The sequence below is a fragment of the Rhinoraja longicauda genome, chromosome 8 (assembly GCF_053455715.1).
Source record: "Rhinoraja longicauda isolate Sanriku21f chromosome 8, sRhiLon1.1, whole genome shotgun sequence".
Classification (NCBI taxonomy): domain Eukaryota; kingdom Metazoa; phylum Chordata; class Chondrichthyes; order Rajiformes; family Arhynchobatidae; genus Rhinoraja; species Rhinoraja longicauda.
Window position 1 is genome coordinate 66,635,753 of NC_135960.1, and position 23,308 is coordinate 66,659,060.

The 23,308-nt window shown below is 42.8% G+C and overlaps 1 protein-coding gene across 1 annotated transcript in view; it reads right to left on the minus strand.

The window, feature by feature from the left end:
* satb2 (SATB homeobox 2) overlaps window positions 1-23,308 on the minus strand; it is a 205,688-nt gene that overhangs the window by 104,916 nt on the left and 77,464 nt on the right. The window contains exons 7-9 of the mRNA XM_078404577.1: window positions 20,235-20,701; window positions 13,353-13,565; window positions 12,423-12,578 (exon numbers count right to left, since the gene is read on the minus strand). Of these exons, the coding sequence (XP_078260703.1) occupies window positions 12,423-12,578; window positions 13,353-13,565; window positions 20,235-20,701 (836 nt within the window). The remainder of the gene's footprint in view (window positions 1-12,422; window positions 12,579-13,352; window positions 13,566-20,234; window positions 20,702-23,308) is intronic.

Consider the following 23,308-nt stretch of genomic DNA (forward strand, 5'->3'; position numbering starts at 1 on the left):
GGCTATAGTGATAGGAGACTCATCAGTTTGGGGGACGGACAGGCGATTCTGGGGCAGCAAATGGGACTCCAGGTTGGTGTGTTGGCTCCCTGAGTAAAGAAAATAGGACATTATGTTACAGTTGTACAAGACGTTGGTGAGACCACACTTGGAGTATTGTGTTCACTTTTGATCACCTTCCAATAAGAGAGATGCCATTAAGCTGGAAAGAGCACTGAGAGGATTTGTGAGGATTGGGCCAAGACTCAAGGGACTGAGTTACAGGGAGATGTTGGGGCAGGATAGGAATTTATTCCTTGGAGTGCAGGAGGCTGAGGGCTGATCTTAGAGAGGTGTATAAAATCATGAGGGAAAGGGTTTCAGTGATTACACAATCTTTATCCCATGGTAAGGAAAGCAAGAACTAGAGAGCATAGATTTAAGGTGTGAGGGCAAAGATTTAACAGGATCCTCAGAGGCAACCTTTTCCAAACAGAGCATGGTGGGTTTCCAGAACGAACTGCCAGAGTGGGCAGGTACAATAACAACATTTAAAAGACATCTGGACAAGTACATGAGTGACAGGCAAATGGGACGAGCTTAGTTGGGGCAGACACAAAATGCTGGAGTAACTCAGCGGGTCAGGCAGCATCTCGGGAGAGAAGGAGTGGGTGAGGTTTTGGGTCGAGACACTTCTTCAGACTGATGTCACGGGAGGGGGCGGGACAAAGATAGGATGTAGTAGGAGACGGGAAGACTAGTGGGAGAACTGGGAAGGGGGAGGGGAAAGAGAGGGACAGAGGAACCATCTGAAGTTAGGGACGTTGGTTGGGGCATCTTGGTTGGCATTGATGAGTTGGGCCATAGGGCCTGTTTCCATGCTGCCTGTTTCTATGACTGATAGGCAGAAGCACAAGTAGAGCTTTTGGCCTTGGTATCTGCTCTGCCCCTCTGCAAAATCATGGATGATCTTCAACTTCAGCACCACTTCACTATACTTTTCTCATATCCCCATGTCCTTAAATGTCCAACAATCTACTGATGTCTGTCGTAAATATACTCAACCATTGGATATTGAACTCAAAATATTCACTCCAGTCTGGGTGAACAAACATCTTCTCATTTCCATCCACCCATTACTGACTCCTGCATCTACCTTGTTACGCCCCGTAAGAACTTTGAATGTTTCAGTGAGATTAACTCTCATTCTTTGAACTTGTGGACTATAAAATCTGTCTGCTTAATCTCTCAATTTTTGATTTACATCTCGCATAATTTATGCTCCATGAAAATGAAATCCTGTAGCTGTAAATCCTGTATGAATTACAGACCATCTCATTAACTCGTTGTACAATTGACAATGCACATCCTGTATCAAACCCAATCCATCCAATTTACACCTTCTATGACGGAGGCTCCATCTGATTTAAGACCTGCACCGTTTACAAATCCATTTGATTTACACTCTGGACAAACTGCATTTCATTTGATTTCTACTCTGGCTAATTTGCAGTCCCTTTATATCATACAGTGGTCGATTAATGCCCCATCTAACTCACCGCCTTACAATTTATACTCCATCCAATTTACACACTGTATGGTTCACGTGCAATGTAAACACTTCTACAATTTATAATGCATCCAGTTTGTACACTCTATAATTTGTTATCTATTTGAGGTATATATGGTGTGATTTTCACTCTCATCAGTTTGTGATCTGCACACCTTGGACTACAACCTATTTCCTAACCATAAGATTTATAGTCCATTTGATGTAAGTAGTGAACGCTTTACACCATTATTAAATTTTACACTCTATACAGTTTAGAGACCTTTAGTCCTTTAAATATTCCGCATGATTTAACATCCATTTGTTTTACGCTCCATATGATTTACATTCCTTCCAATTTGCACAATCTGTACTTTTTTTGATTGAGACCCTGTTTGATGGTACAAATCATTTGATTTACAGCCTGCTCAATTTGTACTCCATTCAATTTGCACTCTGAATAGTTTTCAGTCCATTTGTTTTACGCAGTGTGCAATTTACAGACTACTCATATTACTAATTGTAGTTTGCAGTTCATTCAAGTTACACCCAGCATAACTTCCAGTCCAATTTACATTCCTTCCAGTTTAAACACTGCACAAATTACACACTGAATGATTTAGTGTCTCTTTTGCACACACAACGAGCTCCAGTCCACTTGATTTACACACTTTATGTTTTACACTCAACTCAATTCATACTCTGTACCATTTACTCCTTCTGATTTACAACCTGCATAATTTACAGCCCATTTGATTTACACTCCATGAAGTTAATTTAGTTTAATTTGCTTTCTGCAAGATATATAGCTATTTGATTTACACCCTGTCTAGTTTAAGCTCTATCCAATTTTCTCCTTGTTCGATAACACTTCATTGAATTGACCAGATTGGATGATTTACAATTTACTTGGTTTTGAATCTGTGTCATTTACACACCATTAATTTACCCTGCATGATATACAGTTCATTTGTTTTGCACATTAGATGATTTGCACTTCATTCAATTTACGGTCTGCTTGATTTAAACCCAATATGATATTATAGTCCACTTGTCTGACATAATTTGCACTTCCAAGTGATTTACACCCTACATGATTTATTCTCAGTTTGATTTACACACTGTGCAAATGATACCACATCACACACTACATGATTAACATCCTAAATGAAATAACTATAAGGTGGAATTGCAGATGCTGGTTTACACCGAAGATAGACACAAAATGCTGGAGTAACTCAACGGGTCAGGCAGCATCCCTGGAGAAAAGGAATGGGTGATGTTTCGGGTCGAGACCCTTCTTCAGACTGACTGAGGCCGTTTGATTTACATTGAGTATGATTTAGAATCTGTTTGATATTTATTGGTATGATTCAGACTCCAATCAATTAACGTTATGCATGATTTACAGATTATTTGTAATCCTTCCATGATCACTGTTCCTGCATTTGACTGGGACTGCTCAGGCCCAGTGGCTGATTTCTTGAAGTTAAGTGAGAGTGACTTGCCTTGTGCATTGGCTGAAGCACTTGACCCAGTGCAGCAACAAAGGCAAAATTGTACAATGTTTGAAACTGTACCTTGGACAAAGGAAGATGGTTGTGTTTGTTGAAGATCAACCCAACCCAGGTGTTCTGGACCCAACCATCTTTAGTTGCTTTATCAATGAGAAGTGGAGATGCTCGCTGATCAATAATATTACCCATTCCTAATTGCCTTTGACAAGGTAGGGATGAGTTACTCTATCTTTGAGAAACATCTCGACAATTACTTGAATTCCCAAGGCTAGGAGCTTATGGACATAATATGGCTAAATACGATGAGGAAAGATGGGTGCAATAGTCACCATGGACATGGTGGGCCATAAGACCTGCTTCTGTGTGCAGAGAAACATAGAAACATAGAAAATAGGTGATGGAGGAGGCCATTTGGCCCTTTGAGCCAGCATCGCCATTCATTGTGATCATGGCTGATCATCTACAATCAGTAGTATAAGAAAATAACTGCAGATGCTGGTACAAATCGATTTATTCACAAAATGCTGGAGTAACTCAGCAGGTCAGGCAGCATCTCGGGATGGTTGTGTGAGTGGGCAGATGCATGACCCGAAACGTCACCCATTCCTTCTCTCCCGAGATGCTGCCTGACCTGCTGAGTTACTCCAGCATTTTGTGAATAAATCTACAATCAGTAACCTGTGCCTGCCATCTCCCCATATCCTTTGATTCCACTAGCCCCTAGAGCTCTATCCAACTCTCTTTTAAATTCATCCAGTGAATTGGCCTCCACTGCCTTCTGTGGCAGTGAATTCCACAAATTGACAACTCTCTGGTCGAAAATGTTTCTTCTCACCTCATTTTTAAATGACCTCCCCTTTATTCTTAGACTGTCCCCTGGTTCTGGACTCCCCCAACATTGGGAACATTTTTCCTGCATCTTGCTTGTCTAGTCCTTTTATAATGTTATACGTCACTATAAGATCCCCTCTCATCCTTCTAAACTCCAGTGAATACAAGCCTAGTCTTTCCAATCTTTCCTCATACGACAGTCCCTCCATCCCAGGGATTAACCTCGTGAACCTACGCTGCACTGCCTCAATAGCAAGGATGTACTTCCTCAAATTAGGAGACCAAAACTGCACACAATACTCTAGATGTGGTCTCACCAGGGCCCTATACAACTGCAGAAGGACTTCTGTGCTCCTGTACTCAAATCCTCTCGTTATGAAGGCCAACATGCCATTAGCTTTCTTCACTGCCTGCTACACCTGCATGCTTACTTTCAGTGACTGGTGTACAAGGTCACCAAGGTCTCGTTGCACTTCCCCTTTACCTAATCTGACACCATTGAGATAATAATCTGCCTCCTTATTTTTGCCGCCAAAGTGGATAACCTCACATTTATCTACATTATACTGCATAAATGTGAGGTTATCCACTTTGGCGGCAAAAATAAGGAGGCAGATTATTATCTCAATGGTGTCAGATTAGGTCAGATAACTCTATAGTTTGCAACCTTGCCAGGAGAAGCTGTCTGTCGCCAGCATCAGAAAGACCAAACATTGTTCAGGTAAGGGCTGATAAATAAAAAATAGTATTTGCACCACTTAAGTACTAGACAATGATAATTTCCAATAAGAAAGTGTTTTAACCACCTACTCTTGACCTATTATCATCACCAAGACCATCACAATCCATACCCTGGGGCTTACCATTGAACAGAAGCTAAATTGGAGCAACCATGGCTACTAGTGCGGGTTAGACAGGCTGTTTGTGTCCGTTGCCAAATGATGCCCATCCAGACATTCATAACATCATAAGGAATTGGAGCAGAATTAGGCCATTCGGCCCGTCAAGTCTATTCCGCCGTTCAATCATGGCTGATCTATCTCTCCCTCCGAACCCCATTCTCCTATCCTCTCCACGTAACCCCTGACACCCATACTAATCAAGAATCTATCTATCTCTGCCTTAAAACTATCCACTGACTTGGCCTCCACAGCCTTCTGTGGCAAAGAATTCCACAGATTCACCACCCTCTGACTAAAGGAATTTCTCCTCATCTCCTTCCTAAAAGAACGTCCTTTAATTCTGAGGCTGTGACCTCTAGTCCCAGACTCTCCCACTAGTGGAAACATCCTGTCCACATCCAACATCCAACATCCTCTCCACATCCAACATCCTCTCCACATCCAACATCTTCTCCACATCCAACATCTTCTCCACATCCAAAGCCTTCAAGGCACAAGTCAAGAGTGACAGATTGACATTACATAAAGATATTTATCTCCTCCATCACTGGTGCACAATGGCTGCAGTGACTGTCATCTCCAACATATACACGCAGTTACTCTCCTGGCTACTCCAACAGCATGTCGTAAATCTGGCACGTGCGCACATCACCGCTACCTACGAGATCCCCTCCTGGTCACACACTGTCCAAACTTAATCTACTTCCAATATATCATTGTCTTTCATCATTGCCCTTCATTACCATTTTGGTCTACATCCTACAACTCTCAACAGAACAGCTGCAGTAAAGTTGGCTGCTCACCGCCATCTCTCGAGGCAACGAGGGATCGGGCAATACATGTTGCCTTTGCCAGCGATGTCCAGATGCAAATGAAAAGCAAATTGAAGAAAAACACCATGCCCAAATTTAAAATCTAATATACATTCTGTCTGATTGACACCACACTGGATTTACAGCCCGAACCAGTTCTAACCATAATGATTCACACCCAATCCAATAACCTTGTTTGACATCCGCACCTTCATTTACACTGATTGATTTGTACCCTGTCCAATGTACATAATGCATGATCTGTGCACTGCCCAATTCAAAATATTTTGAATTGCACAAGCAGAATTACAACTCGTACCAAGCTAAATACACATCCTGCCCAATCCTCCCAATCCTCCCTCCCTCCCTCTCACACGGTTAGGTTATTTAATTCACATCCTGTCAAATTATCACACCCATCCAATTTATATCCCATCCATCATACACACAGCCCATCCAATTTAAACAATATAAAGTTAACCGCACCCTGTCAAATTCATACACTTTAAATCCAATTTTACCCATCCCAATTCCATCACACAATTCGCTCAATTCAATCCAAGCCCAATTCACAATAGGTATACTTTACATCCCATCAGTCTGAAGAAGGGTCTCGACCCGAAACGTCACCCATTCCTTCTCTCCTGAGATGCTGCCTGACCTGCTGAGTTACTCCAGCATTTTGTGAATAAATATTTTCTTACATCCCATCTAAATCACTTTCCATACAATTCAAAATCCTCACAGTTCAAAATGCTAGATAATTCTCACCAGTAAAATCCGGAACATCCATCCAATTCACAACCGGGTGCATTTACAGTCTGTCTGATTAGATTAGACCAATTAATACAGTCTAACTGACAATTCAAAAACTGTCCAAATTAGACCATGTCCACCACAGCCAATCCACTCTTCGTCTAATCCAAGATACCACTTGGGCAAGAACTGGATCAGATCAACAGTGATTCCAACAGGGAGTGAAAGATATTGGAATCAATCTAGTACACCCCGAAATTGAACTGCATGTAAACCCACAACTGGGCAAGTTTGTTTAAAAGCATACCACCCTAGAGGGTGAGTGATGTTCTGAGAGCCTGAGGAATTGTCAATTTCCCTGATGCAATCTCTCAGTCAATGGAATCGAACGTCCATCCGAAATCGTGACTAGATTAGATCAGGAGAATGGAAAATGCAGTGAACCCTCGTTATAACGGGCCATGGGAAGGGGTGAGGATGGTGATCGCAATTGGTGATTGTCCGATTAAGGTTATAACCGATTACGGTATTATCATTGCATGCAGTTGAAACACAGATCTGCAGATGATGGTTAATACACAAAAGGACACAAAGTGCTGGAGTACTCAGAGGGTAAAGCGACATCTCTGGAGAATATGGATCGGCGACGTCGGGACCCATCCTCAAACTGATTCAGCCGCTGAGTTACTTCAGCACTTTGTGTTGTTTCACATTAAAACCGGGCGCCAATGCCGCTGGTCTTGTATCAGTGAGTCTTTCTTCACCGGTTGTTGCAGCCCCAGGCCAGAGGTGCTTTCTTCAAGGCGCTGCCAACTACAAGATGCAGTCGGTCACCATGGAGCTCCCTCCCCTCTCACCTGCTGCCACTTCCAAGGTAGAGTATGTCGGCCACTCTGGGGGAGAAGGAGGCGCTGAGTGGGGGGGGGGGGCAGAGGTCCAGCTGGGACCGGACAAAGTGACACAGACGGGGAGAAGCAGCAGCAGGCGGGTGAAGGGGAGGGAGCCCAACAGTGACCGAGTGCGTCCTGTCTGTAGTGGCAGCCACAGTAGAAAGCGCAGGTTAGATTTTTTTAGATTTAGAGATACAGCGCGGAAACAGGCCCTTCGGCCCACTGAGTTCGCGCCGCCCAGCGATCCCTGCACACTAACACTATCACACACTAGGGACAATTTTTACATTTACCCAGTCAATTAACCTACATACCTGTACGTCTTTGGAGTGTGGGAGGAAACCGAAGATCTCGGGGAAAACCCACGCAGGTCACGGGGAGAACGTACAAACACCGTACAGACGGCGCCCGTAGTCAGGATCGAACCTGAGTCTCCGGCGCTGCATTCGCTATAAGGCAGCAACTCTACCGCTGCGCCACCGTGCCGCCCCAAGATTAGGGTTAGGTGCATGTCAAACAGCGCATAATCACCATTTGAATCTTGATATTACATTATGGTTAAAAACAGTTCTGAAATATTATATTTATTACAATATAACATATATAGGCATTTATTTTGCTTAGTAAATAATGATAATCTTAGGCATGTGTTTGTTTTGCTTCTGAATCCGTACTGTTTGAGCAGAAATTCTCATAAGGGACCAACATCCCAGAGCGAACGGTGCTATTAATGCATTAAGGTCTTAATGCTTGAGGTAATGGTCGCATTGTTACCCGGTGCTGATTATGAGATAATTTTGCTCTTGTGATGTACACTGATCCTTGAATTTCCGAATCAGAATACTTCACAATGAACGAAGTCAAAAGGCAAAGAGGAAGCCATTTATCACATGGACAGAGATTAGCCTTTGTAATGGCTGGAGTCATTTGATGCCACTGGATCCAGTGTGAACCTTGTATAATACTGGAGCTCATTACCTTCACTTCATCCCATTGCACTATGTGAAGGAAAATATAGGGAGATATATAACCACAAACCAGAGCTGGTCAAAGTTTGGCCTTCAGTAGCTACAATATTGTAAACCATTGCGATTTAAGTAGCTATACCTTAGGTGTAAATGAACAATCCCATGTCCAGACAGATATATTTGAAATTGATGATTCGAATGGATCTTGATTTTAGAATTACGATTCATCATGAAATTATAACACGAAGCATACACCATTCTTCAACAACTGCACAAAAACCAGTGATCCACAAAAATAAATGCAAATATGATGAGTGTGCACCTCCTTTAAAGGAACGGGAAACACTGGAACAGGAATCGTACATTTACCTTTTCAAGCCACTTCCACTATTCAAGGAAATCATGGGTTGACCATGATCTAATTCCAACTACATATGTTGAAAGACTGGAGCGACTAGGCTTGTATACACTGGAATTTAGAAGGACGAGAGGGGATCTTATCGAAACGTATAAGATTATTAAGGGGTTGGACACGTTAGAGGCAGGAAACACGTTCCCAATGTTGGGGGAGTCCAGAACCAGGGGCCACAGTTTAAGAATAAGGGGTAGGCCATTTAGAACTGAGATGAGGAAAAACGTTTTCAGTCAGAGAGTTGTGAATCTGTGGAATTCTCTGCCTCAGAAGGCAGTGGAGGCCAATTCTCTGAATGCATTCAAGAGAGAGCTGGATAGAGCTCTTAAGGATAGCGGAGTCAGGGGGTATGGGGAGAAGGCAGGAACGGGGTACTGATTGAGAATGATCAGCCATGATCACATTGAATGGCGGTGCTGGCTCAAAGGGCCGAATGGCCTCCTCCTGAACCTATTGTCTATTGTCTATAACTACCAGCCTTTTCCCCAAAATCCTTAATGCTTTAGATCACAAAAAAATCATCAACTTCACTTGTGAAAAATCACAACTGGTTCAACATATTTGCCATCTGTGCAAGACCATTAAAAACGTATCCCACCATTAACTTGAAGAAGGTTGATTCTCCACTTCAATCTTGAAGGGCCTGCATCTAGTATTTGGATGATACCTGTGGTCATCTACATACTAAAACTCCCGTTTGTTATCTTGTTTGTGACTGAACTTCAGCCAAAACGGTACACGATAGTGTGACAATTTTAGGCCCACCTTACTCACCATCGTCACTTTAGTGATAATGCAAGTAGTTTTATTGAAATCGGTCTTATATTTTTAAAGCTATTCACGTTTTAAAGTTTAAAAGGAGGGGAGGGGGAGGGGAGGAGGGAGGAGGGAGGGAGGGGGGGAAGGGGGGAGTGGGGGAGAAGGGAGGGGGGAGGTGGGGGGTTGAGGAGAGAGGGGAGTGGGGGAGGACAGGGTGCTGCACCAATGCAGGAGAGGTTTGGGCCCAACGAGTCCACTTGGTCTAGTATACTCTAAAGAGTGGAAATGATTTCTCTCCATTCATCTCACTAATTTCCCATAATAAACCAAACTTGTCAGCCCATTAACTTTATAAATTTCAGCGAACATAACTTCAGCTTGCATGATTCGTCCTTCTATTGTAACCTTTGAAGACCATGTATCATTCCTCTATTCTGCCCTCTCTCCTGTGCCCATACTTCCTCCCTAAGGTGTGGCGCTCAGAACAGCTCTCCACATACCAGATGTATGGGCGGTCACGGTGGCACAGCAGTAGAGATCCTGCCTTACAGCGAATGCAGCGCCGGAGACCCGTGTTCGATCCTGACTATGGGTGCTGTCTGTATGGAGTTTGTAGGTTCTCCCCGTGACCTGCGTGGGTTTTCTCCGAGATCTTCGGTTTCCTCCCACACTCCAAAGACGTACAGGCTTTTAGGTTAATTGGCTTGGTAAATGTAAAAATGGTCCTCAGTGGATTTTGGATTGTGTTAATGTGCGGGGATCGCTGGTCGGTGCGGACCCGGTGGGCTGAAAGGGCCTGTTTCCACACTGTATCTCTAAACCAAACTAAACTAAAAGTGTGTTCATTTCAAGATATGAACATTTTAAATAGTGTGCATGTACATGATCCTTGTGCTCCCTTGGGATGCTCTCTGCTTCACGGTTTTTTACCGGTTGGAGCGTATTGTTCTTTCATTTTCAGTTCCACCATGATTGACCTTGTTTTATTTTGGATAGATTGCACAGCGAGAAGGTAATTTTGGACCAGGGGATATAGACATAAAGCATGGGACAAAGATCCAAGGGAGATTGGATGAAAAACTCTTTTAACCAAAGTGCAGCTGAGATATAGAATTCGTTGCCCATAAGTTTGTTGCAACAAAATCAAAGTACCTTGAAAAGAACGTGAAGGGAGGAACTGCAGATGCTGGTTTATACCGAAGACAGACACAAAGTGCTGGAGTAACTCTGCAGGTCAGGCAGCCTCTCTGGAGAAAAAGGATGGGAGATGTATCTGGAGTCCGAAGAAGAGTCTGATCAAGAGCCCGAAGAATGGTTCCGACCTGAAACTTCGCCCATCCTTTTTCTCCAGAGACGCTGCCTGAACTGCTGAGTTACACCAAGGAAAGTGTCTACCTTCCAAAGTACACTGGATAAGCCTGAGAGGAAAAATGATTTTTAGTGCAGGGGAATAGCACTGACAAGAGTTACCTCAAGACTTGATTAATTGTATGGCCCCTTCAGTGCAGTTGGAATTCTATGATTCCATCTACATGGTGGATAATGTCTCCTATCATTTTGTCATATGTAACCTGGACCTTTCTGTCTCACCAGCAAAGTTGTGAATAGATTTGGTGAACAGTTGATACTTTAATAGACAATAGACAATGGACAATAGGTGCAGGAATAGGCCATTCGGCCCTTCGAGCCAGCACCACCATTCAATGTGATCATGCCTGATCATTCACAATCAGTACCCCATTCCTGCCCTCTCCCCATACCCCCTGACTCCGCTAACTATTAAGAGTATCTAACTCTCTCTTGAAAGCTTCCAGAGAATCGGCCTCCATTGCCTTCTGAGGCAGAGAATTCCACAGCTTTACAATTCTCTGAATGAAAAAGTTTTTCCTTATCTCTGTCAAAATGGCCTACCCCTTATTCTTAAACTGTGGCCCCTGGTTCTGCAGAGCTCATGCTATCGATCTGAGCACCTGCCCATTATACCTGGACTCTGTCTCGTGCTACTCATCCCATTCTTAACCAGGTGACTAACTTGCCCTCAGTTCCAATGTAAGTTAAATGTCGCTGGCGATTAGGGTTTTTGAAATGCCTTCCCTAAGTCCACATAAAAACAATTGTAGACATTCTTTTGTCCAATACTTTTGTCAACCTTTCAAAACATTCAGCCAGGTTTATCCCACACAACCTACTCTTTCAAATCCATGATGGCTCTCTCTAACCAGCTGAAGATTTTCAAGGCATTCTCTCTCGCTGCCATGTAATTTCCCCATCAATAATAGACCAATACATAATTCCCTGGTTTCCATCACTGACCTTTGTTTAATAGTTGTTAAACTTTTTTTTCGGCTTAGTTTAGAGACACAGCGCAGAAACAGGCCCTTCGGTCCACCGAGTCCACACCGACCAGCGATCCCCACACATTAACACTATTCTACACACACTAGAGACAATTTACATTTATACGAAGCCAATTAACATACAAACCTGTATTTCTTTGGAGTGCGGGAGGAAACCGAAGATCTCGGAGAAAACCAACGGAGGTTACGGGGAGAACATGCAAACTCCGTACAGAAAGCACCCGTAATCAGGATCGAACCCAGGTCTCTGGCACTGAAAGGCAGCAACTCTACCGCCGCGCCATCTTTACTGTTTGCAATAAGCAGCACCTTCTCTGAACTGAATTCCCACTCTGGCCAAATCAACCAATTTGCTCTCTGCTTACCAACAGCTCTGTGCATCCGCCCTGGATTTGAAAGAGGAATCATTCGATTTCAGTGGCCTCTGGAGCCAAACACTGGTTACCTCAGGAAACTCCCACCAGATGCTCCAGATGAGAGCTTGACAATTGTATTTGGGAGCAAGGGAGGGAAGTGGCATTTTGGAGTGGGATCTTGATTTGCCTTGTGTGATGCCGTTGGCAAAATCACAAAGAAAATATTTTAAAGGTAGATTGCGGTCAAACATACTGTGATAATGTCCAGCTGTGACAGAAGGAACGGCATTGCTGGATTATCACAGGAGACGCTGGACATCAATGTGAGTCTCACCTGACTTTTATTTGCCGCCACCTTTGCAAACAAGGCTTGGGAGACCTTGGCCCGTTTCATCTCCTGCTGGATCTCCTCGTAAATGATCGATGTGATGTTCAGATTTGTGCTCTCCACCTTGACTAGAAGATCTGGAGTTGACACAGAGGTCTTGATCTATCAGGAGGGAAACCAACCAAAACAAAAAAAAATTAAAGTAAAAACTGCTTTCAGCTGCCATCTGTGTACAAATCATCAGTGGATTTCAGTCAGCTGATGCCAAACTACATTAGCTGCGGAAGACACTTCCTGTCCATTATTCTAATCAGGTTAATTGTGATTAGAAATAATTGCTGTTCAGGAACAGAGCAATCCTACAGGACATGCAAACACAGTGAAGCACTTTTTATGCTGTTTGCCAATTCACTAAGGCAGGCTGCTCAAACCACGGCAAGTAATAATAAACATTTAATTGGGGGGGGAAAAAAGATACGAGGAAACCTGATAAAACAGCGCATGTACAGGTAGATAAAACAAAATTTCTTAGAGGGGAAGAACCAATTCTCCTAAAAATTAGTAAATGGGTAGAGGCCCCTAAACTGTCAATTATTATCAATTTAATATTCTTCCAGAAATTGAGCTCATTCTTTATTAATCATTACGTATATCAACCTGGTATGCTCTGTATACCATCAATATCATTGTTATGCTAGCCATGGACGCTGATAATTTCACAAAGGAAATCACTGTGAAATGGAAAAAAAAAAATTATATTTCAACACGCACTGAAAGAAATGCAGCTGATTTTGGTGGTTTAATTTCTTTGATGGCCGTTTACATTTATGTATTCTGCATGGTCAATTTAAAAAAAAAATTAAAGTGTGCAAGTCTACTGTTAGTTCCTGCATCAATAAAAGAAGAAGTTTGATGGAGGACTTTGGATTTAAGTACCTGAGAGGGTCGAGAAGTGCCTGGGCTGCCTGCTGAAGGCGAGACCACGGAGATGTTTGTATTCATGCTTCGTTCTCTCTCCTCCTGGTAGATTCGGTCACGCTCTGCCTCAGCAAGGTTCAGGAAATTCTGCATGGCTCTTAGATTTACAAGAAGTGACTGGGATGCTGTTCTAGGATCTTCCTCCTTTCGGAGGATCTCTGATAGCAAGCCCTGGTGTGGAAGGCACCCAGTGTCAGTAAAGAAAACAAATCAAGTCTGAAGAGCCTGTCCCCCAAACAACTTCCCAGATACACTGCAACATTCCCGCCATACATCTAGCTTTCTGCAGTACAAAAGTGCAACTAATGTCAAGATATCAAAATCTTTTTGGAAACAACATCAGTAACCCACTGATAAAGTGCACACATTTTGAGTTTTCTCCCTGTCTGACCGTTCACCGTCGCATTGTAAACACACAAATTGGCATCAGAACTTTTACAACTAAAGTAGGTCGGTGCCCAATCCAAAATATGCAGACGTTCCATCTGAGACTCTCACATATTGCAATCAATGCAAGGTCATTTGTAAATTTGAAATCTGGAACTGACAATTTTTGTTAACCGACCATGTTGAGGAATGCCAGGAAAAGACAGTAATGTGAAGTTGGCTCACATGTCAGCCATGTATTCAATGACCAGCAAACACGATGAGGTCCTTGTGTAGTCCTTCCATTTCATAACCCATAGAATGCATCGTACTGGAGTCTGACAGTCAACCTGCATACCGCTTGTCCCAGGTTTGATGTTTAATGTTCACGAGAGCACAATGTGAGTAAAACCCTCCATTTGAACTCAGGAAACTGCACAGCAAACACCAAACCTCTTTGGGAGAAAATGGGTGATGAGGAAGGATGAGTGGCCACGATCTTACTGAATAGAGGAGCAGGTCACAAGGGTCCAGTGGCCTGCTCCAGCTTGTCATTCATTGCAGAGGAGGCAGGTCCATGGACAACTTCTTCCTCATCCTCCTTTACCCATCAGCCTGGGATTACTCAACGTAACAGGTCATATGTCAGATTTCGAGAACCAGAGGACATAGGTTTACCATGAGAGGGTACAAATTTAATAGGAACCTGAGGGGTAACTTTTTTTACACATGGTGTATGGAACGAGCTGCCAGAGGAGATAGTTGAGGCAGGTGCGATCACAACATTTAAGAAACATTTGCACAGGTATTGGGATAGGGCAGGTTTAGATGGACATGGGCCAAAAGCAGGCAGGTGGGACTCGTGTAGATGGGACATTTTGGTCGGTGTGGGCACGTTAGGCCAAAGGGCCTGTTTTCACGCTGTATCACTCCAAGACTCTACAAGCAGGATGCAGTCTGCACGCTATGATATAGAAGGCTTCCAGGAATGGCCATGGGCACTCCAGCCTCTTTAGCTTGTTTGCCAGTTAATGGCTTATCCCCTTGCCAAAAGTACATTTTTACACTTTTACCACCATTCTGTTTAAAAATGTTAAGCAAGAGCTAAAATCCACAACCGGAAAAAGATCACCTTTAAGCAACTCATTGAAGGATGAATGGCTTTCTTGACCACGCACAGAATGAGTAATAGATTTAGATTTAGATTTTTTTTTAGATTTAGAGATACAGCGCGGAAACAGGCCCTTCGGCCCACCGAGTCCGTGCCGCCCAGCGATCCCCGCACATTAACACTATCCTACACACACTTGGGACAATTCTTACATTTACCCAGTCAATTAACCTACATACTCACATGGCTTTGTACAGAGTGAAAGGCTAAACTCATCTCATTCTATTTACATATTGTTTGTGCAGACAAATAGTTGGCCCATTTATTTACAAGCATTTACAAGCATTTACAAGGATTTATAATATGTAAAATATGCTCAAATGACTTTTCGATTTATCGTGGTTCTATTTAATTGTAATTGAAAGAAATGCAATCTAGTTTTTTAAAAACCTGGCTCTCTGGTGCAGAACTGGCTTCCAGCCTCATCACCCAATCTGCATAAGTTTGTCTTGCAAAATAAGCTGCAAAATCCTGTCAGTTTACAAGAATTTTATTGTATATCCACATACACAGCCTCTGTGTACTTAAGGGTTTGGCCAGTTGTGGTTGCAGACAAGTGTTAACACAGTTTCTATGATTGGTGACGCGGTGGTGAGACAATTGCTTCCCTCATTGTAAAGATTGTAGGGTGTTGTACCCATCGTAGGGCGGCACGGTGGCGCAGCGGTAGAGCTACTGCCTTACAGCGCCAGAGACCCGGGTTTGATCCTGACTACGGGTGCTTGTCTGTACGGAGTTTGTACGTTCTCCCCGTGACCTGCGTGGGTTTTCTCAAAGACCTTCGGTTTCCACGCACACTCCAAAGACCTAAAGGTTTGTACGATACTTGGCTTGGTATAAATGTAAATTGTCCCTAGTGTGTAGGATAGTGTTAATGTGCGGGGATCACTGGTGGGCTGAAGGGCCTGTTTCCACGCTGTATCTCTAAACTAAACTAAGAGCTCATGGACGGACATTTGCATTGTACTGGATGTGTCTTCTCCACTCTGAGCAATGGTCCCCAGCCAGGAATCTCAGCCTCTCTCTTTATGAAGAATCTCAGCCTGTCAGCTTCCAGCCCCCTTGCGTGCCTCCAACTAAATCTTGATCTTCGCCCCTCCAGAAATGAGCTCCAGGACCTTACTAGCAAATTGCAGGCTTGGTGAGCTTGTGTTTGATGGGTGGAGTGGTGTGTCGGCCTGCAGAAGATTTAGGATAAGTAAAGGTTAACCTATTAACCAGGTTGACCAGAGTTGCAAAGCAAGCAAGAGGGGGAGTTGAAGAGGTGGGGGTTAAAACATTAAGCAAAGTGACTGCCTTGCTGCCTGCAAACCCCAGTCTAATCTAACTTTCCTTGAATTAAATCTATTCCCAACTTTAAATCAAAATGCAATCCCAACCCCACGCTCAAACCAGCTGTCAAGTACAATTCTAACCTCACAACCACAGTGGTGGCAACCTGTGGCACAGAGGTACAGCGGTAGAGTTGCTGCCTTACAGTGTCGGAGACCAGGGGCCGATCCTGACTATGGGTGAGTTTCTACATGCTCTCTGTGACTGTGTGGATTTTCTCCGGGTGCTCCGTTTTCCTCCCACATTCCAAAGATGTGTAGGTGTATAGGTTAATTGGCTTCTATAAATAATCCCTATTGTGCAGGGCAGAACTGGTGTACGGTGATCATTGGTTGGTGCGTACTCAGTGGGCCAAAGGGCCTATTTCATACTGTATCTCTAAACTGAACTAAACTAAACTAAACTAATCTAAACTAATCTAAACTAAACTAAAACTAAACTAAGGATTTCTATCTGAGAAACAAGGATAACATAGGTTCACGTCCAGGAATGAGTGAGTAGGTTAACCTATGATGAGCGCTTGTTGGCACTGGGCCTGTACTCGCTGGAGTTTAGAAGAATGAGGGGGGACCTCATTGAAACATACAGAATAGTGAAAGGCTTGGATAGAGTGGATGTGGAGAGGATGTTTCCACTAGTGGGAGAGTCTGGGACCAGAGGTCACAGCCTCAGAATTAAAGGACGTTCTTTTAGGAAGGAGATGAGGAGAAATTTCTTTAGTCAGAGGGTGGTGAATCTGTGGAAATCATTGCCACAGAAGGCTGTGGAGGCCAAGTCAGTGGATATTTTTAAGCAGAGATAGATAGATTCTTGATTAGTACAGGTTTCAGAGGTTATGGGGAGAAGGCAGGAGAATGGGGTTAGGAAGGAGAGATAGATCAGCCATGATTGAATGGCAGAGTAGACTTGATGGGCCGAATGGCCTAATTCTACTCCTATTCCTTATGACTTTATGATATCTGGTAAACTTCTTTTGGTAGCAGTTCCCAAGCCATCAGCAACAGGCTAGGCTCACTGGCAAGCTACGGTGGGCAGCTTTACAGCAAGATCTGTGGGAGCTCCATGCGGTATGAGCAAGAGATCAAAATGTTGACGGTTGCAAAATCATGGCATCTAACTCCAGGGTTATAAAGAAGGAGTATTTACCTGGCACTGCAGGATGGAAGGTAGAGCAGAGTTTAGAAAACAGGCACAATCTTGACACAAACTAACATGTACATTTATCGGGTATCATTCACTGTTGGGGAATATATGTGCTCGTTGGGTTAAATAGCCTAGGCAAATTGAGTATCGTTATTCTTATCCTAACCTGATTATAATCAAGAATAAGAATTGTATCCCAGACAAATGTAATCACCTTAAGTCTGCATGCTATCCTTTTCACTTAACAATTGGATCTGTCCCTCAATAACCACTTCGGAGAGAGTTTCTTCGAAGTCCTTCAGAGTTCCTGCTGATAATAATGAGCTGGCTTTATCCTTTCATAATAGGTTAGTGGCCTCACTAATACTGTATTAATATTTTAAAGTATTGCTTGAACAAACAACTGATGAACTTCTGCCAGGAACATCTGTCTGAAATAGATGTGAAATTGGTTTTCACAAATTTTCTTCCATGCTACCAGTTCAATTTAATACATCTGTTTGTTTATTCAATTATATATTGATTAACCTGGGTTAGATTTTTTTGCGTGCATGATAAATATTGGTGTTCGGACCAGAAGGAATTATTGGGCATGAACTGAACTAATACCCATAGTAGTCACTGAATTCTTCTGCAAATGGATATTTTGAACTATGCAGCTTAATCAATGATTTCCCTTCACTCTTTTACTATTATCATATTGGGTGGCATGGTGGCACAGCGGTAGAGTTGCTGCCTTACAGCACCAGAGACCCGGGTTCGATCCAGACTGCAGGTGCCTGTCTATGCGGAGTTTGTACGTTCTCCCCATGACCTGCGTGGGTTTTCTCCGGGATCTCCAGTTTCCTGCACGCTCCAAAGACGTACAGGTTTGTAGGTTAATTGGCTTGGTATAATTGTAAAATTGTCCCTGGTGTGTGTAGAATAGTGTTAATGTGTGGGGATCGCTGGTCGGCACGGAATCATTGAGACGAAGGGCCTGTTTCCGCGCTGTATCTCTAAACTAAACTAAACTAATATAACTGATTCATCAGTTACCCAAAAAATATTTAAAAGAAAATGAGGTCATATTTTTTATGCCATCAAACATGGATTAAGTTAATCTGCATCTCTTTCAGTGCAGGTATTTTATTCTGTGCTGCACAAACACTTGATGAAGGGGAATCTAGGATGATCTCAGTTCCAATGTTTACTGGAGCCAAGTGACAAGGACGAAGATGGATTTACAAATTAGAAGCTAAATCAGGAATAGACAACGGGCAGGGTTATAACACAAAGGTTTTGTTGAATAGTTAACTTTGTTAGCTGAAATTTGGGTGATAACTTGACTGTAATCTGACCACTCTCAACAAACGGCATTATCAGTTAGGGGAGACTTAATGAGAAGGACTAACTTTTAAATCATTTGTTCGTACAGTGCTGCAAGTCAGCCTTAGGCATCTCGTCTGTGATAATACTTGAAGATAATCTCAGCAAGAATAAGTAACAATTATAATGAAATGTAAGGCAATAGGAGTGAATACATGGACTGAACTAAGGGTGTAATTAACGAGCGTAAATGCCTCAAATTATAAGGTATTTAAAGGCCAGTAACATTATTGATTTAGACTATCAGAATAGCTTGAATTCTACAATTATCCAATACAACTAATCTTCATGATTAGCAACATGCTCCTTTACACAGTTACAGGCTGTTTTTAATGGTGTTGCCTCGGAGGTGGGAGTAGGGGATGGGGTGTGGTGAAGAAACTATTTTTAAAATCTTTTTATCACGATTGAACCAGATCTTATTTCAAGAGGTGATGCCCATTTTCACCCATCCTCCTTCTACATTATTGATTGTCCAGAGCAGCCAATTTGAATTGGCACTGGGCTCTGCTTTTACACGAGCCCTAATGATTGCAGGCATGTGGTACCAGCACTTCATCCCGATAGAACCAGGACTATCTCCCTTATCTCACTGACAGATTCACATCTCTGTACTTACATTGACTTGTCTCAGATTAAAAAGAGAAGCAGTGTAGATAGACACAAAAAGCCGGAGAACTCAGTGGGTCAGACAGCATCTCTGAAGAGACCCTTCCTCAGACCTTGAAGTTAAGTTGACCTTGTTTCGGGTCGAGACCCTTCTTCAGACTGAAGAAGGGTCTCGACCCGAAACGTCAACCCATTCCTCCTCTCCCACGATGCTGCCTGTCTCGTTGTTACTCCAGCATTTTGTGTCTACTGTTGATTTAAACCAGCACCTGCAGTTCTTTCTTACACATCTTAAACCGTGTAGAAAGAATTTGCTTTGTTTTGTTGGCTGCACCTGAATAATGTTGATGTGCTTTCAATGATGATTTATTAGAAAGAACAACCTGGTTTTCACCAGGGTGGGAGGCTGTTAATTTGATCTCCCCACAAGATCCCTAGTTCTCCTCTGACAGTGTTAATAATGGTAGCTAAAACAGCAATGGAAATATTCCCTCTAGCCTCACCATTTCAGCTTCCCAGGTGTCCCATCGTCAAGAACTTTCAACATAAAATACGACAATCTCAGCAGATTGGAATCAATATCTCAGGCTACTTTCATTTCTGAGGTGAAATTGGAAGAGTAGAGTGCTGAGTAAAATTTTGTTTAGTTTACTTTAGTTTATTTTAGTATACTTTAGTTTAGTTTAGTTTAGTTTAGTTTAGAGATAACTAAAAATAAACCATGTCCTCCACAACTGAAACTGCAGCCATTACTGATTGAGTTTGCACTGACTAATTAATCGTCAGACATGATATTAATTCACATTTTTACAGCAACAATTCCCCACCAACGGTAAAGAGGGCAAACGCACCTGTGTACGGTTGAAGGCAACTCGTGCAAACACGGCTTGTGAGACGCTAGCTCTCTTCAACTCATCCCGGACTTGCTGGTAGATCTCTGGGGCGACTTCCACGGAGGAGCTGGCAGGCTCGGTAGGCTTGACGGCCCTGGGGATGGGCGGGTGATTGAGGAACTGCTGGTTGATGGACTGCGGGTGCTGGTGGGCGAGCAGCCTGCTGACAGCGATCTGCTGGTTTATCAAGTGGGCCATGGCGAGCTGCTGCCTCACCAGCTGAGGGCTGAGCTGTGGCGACAACAGGCCGGGACTCATGATCGGCTGCAGGCCCGGAGCCTGGCTTCTGATGGGCGGGCTGTGGTGGTGCTGTCCATGCGGAGACTGCTGGGTGCTCTTTGCTAAGTTTGCCAGTTGGTTGATGTTCGTCAGGTGCGATTGATGCTGCCCTAGGACGCAGTACTCCGACAGATTTTCCCTTTCCACTAGTAATTTTTTTAAAAGAACATAGAACACACTTATCAATTGTCAGTAAAATGCACATGTAAAAATCAGTACAAACCAAATCTACCTCAGAAACAAATCCAAAAGGCACCATTGCCCTATGTGGCTTTACCTGGAAAGTAATATCAAATAATCTGAGGCATTAAAGAAAGAGCCCCAAACAGGTTTATTGTTGCACAAATTGAAACATTTCAGAAATGAAACCAATACACTGTGTTTTCATTTTTACATACTGCTGGTGTGACTCTCAATGCACAACATGTCCACTGAGGCACTGCCTCCTCAGTACAATCGAGCTTGTACGTGCGCGCATAAGAGGCCTGAATTCCTCTGTTACGATCATGCAACAAAGCTTTCCCTTTGCAGTGACTGCACGTGGAAGGCAGTGAGGATGGAAATGTTTGCTTGCCCTGTTTCCCACCTGTGGGCAGGACGCTGATTGGACATTAACAGACGTTAATTTGCTGCAATGGTTTTTGCCATCCATTTAAAACATTGGCAAGGTTCAAGGAGCATGTTAACTAGTGACTGGCTGTGTGTGGAGCTGACACTGCTGTGGTTATTCAGTGAAGCCACAATGCAAGGAATGCTGTCAGCTCGGACGGATTTGTTATGGGAAATAACTACACATATTTTGCAGTGTTTCTTTTGTAACGCCTGCATGCTTATTAAACTGGAAAGCAAACGGAATCATTTCCCACTTTCTATCCATTGATAAGTTGGACCAGAGGCAAAGCAATCTTCCTTACATAATCCTGACAACAAAGATGGACCACAGCCTCTGGGTTACAACTTTTGCTCCTTCATTTCCTACTCTCGTCACTCATTTACTTACTGCACCTTTTAGCAAGGCATCATTCTGAAATTTTTGTATCTATAATAATCATTTACAAGCAACTGTGCTGAGTATTAGTTTGTACATTCACCATTTCGGTCTCACTTTTTTAATTTAGTTTACTAATTTAGTTTAGTTTAGAGAAACAGCCCCTAAGGCCCACCGAGTCCTCACCGACCAGCGATCCCCACACATTAACACTACCCTACACACGTTAGGGACGGTCTTTTTTTAACATTTACGCCAATTAACCTACAAACCTGCACGTCTTTGGAGTGTGGGAGGAAACCGGAGCACCCGGAAAAAACCCACGTAGGTCACGGGGAGAACGTACAAACTCCATACGGACAAGCACCCATAGTCGGGATCGATCCCGGGCCCCTGGCGCTCTAAGGCAGCAACTCTACTGCTGTGCCACCGAGCCGTCCGTGCTCACTTTTTTGTTCAGGACTTACTGTGGAGTAACTACAGACCGAATGCATCGGTGAAAGTATTGAGGACGTGGACACAACCTGACAATATCTTTGCATAGGCCATCAATAATATATGCCTTTCCGACACTTTGATATTGTAAAAAAATACAGAGCTAGGCATAGTCTCATATCACTTGAAAATGGGACACCTTTTTGTCACTTTGTATTCCTGTCCCTGAGTTTATTTCCCATTCATGCAAAAAATGTGGGAAGTACATTTACTTTTTATAAAGTACCATTAAGAAATTAGAACACAATTATTCAGGGGAGACTGTAAAATAAGAGTATAAGAAGATAACTGCAGATGCTGGTACAAATCGAAGGTATTTATTCACAAAATGCTGGAGTAACTCAGCAGGTCAGGCAGCATCTCGGGAGAGAAGGAATGGGTGACGTTTCGGGTCGAGACCCTTCTTCAGACTGAAGAGTCTCGACCCGAAACGTCACCCATTCCTTCCCTCCCGAGATGCTGCCTGACCTGCTGAGTTACTCCAGCATTTTGTGGGTAAAATAAGAGTGTTTTCCAAACTCCACTTTAGACCAACAGTCAATGTTATCACCAGAGCACTGATCAAGCCCTGGTCTATTTTCCATTTATGCTAAAGGTTGCAGAACGTGTGATCAGTTGTGGCCACTGTAAAGTAAAATGAGTAGAACAAAAAACATATTTATTTGTTGCCCAGACCTTGTCTCTTATATCTATTTTTTTTAAAAAGTAGAACAACAAATAAATAAACAGAAATTTCTGCATTTACAGATGGTGAGGTGGGGTTGAGTGGGGGACAAAATACCTTTAAATAATCTGTTTGATTGAAACACTGAGGGAACCCAGTCTTGTGCTGATTCTAGGAGAGTAAAAGAGAAAGACCATAAATATGCAAGTGAAATTCTAACAATAAATAAGCAAATAAATAAATAAACAAACAAGAAGGCATTCCCGAAACTGTAATAGGCGAAGAAGGTTTCTTTAAGTCTTATAATCCACTTACCTTTGAAAGGAAAGAAACGCAAAAAATCCATTTATCAAAAGCTGACACCATTTAAATAACAAAATATTCCTAAACATGCAGAGGATGATATGGTCAATGGATTAGATTGCTATTGAATACAACTTTAGCTTACTTCCCATTAATCTTTCATGATATTAGTTAATATTAATACCTGGTGCTTGAGGCAAAAATAAAGATAGTGTTTTAAATAATGAATGAAAAGGGGAAAAATAAAAAACATTGTTTATGTCTATATGGGAACTAATATAATTCAAATAAGAAACATGAATG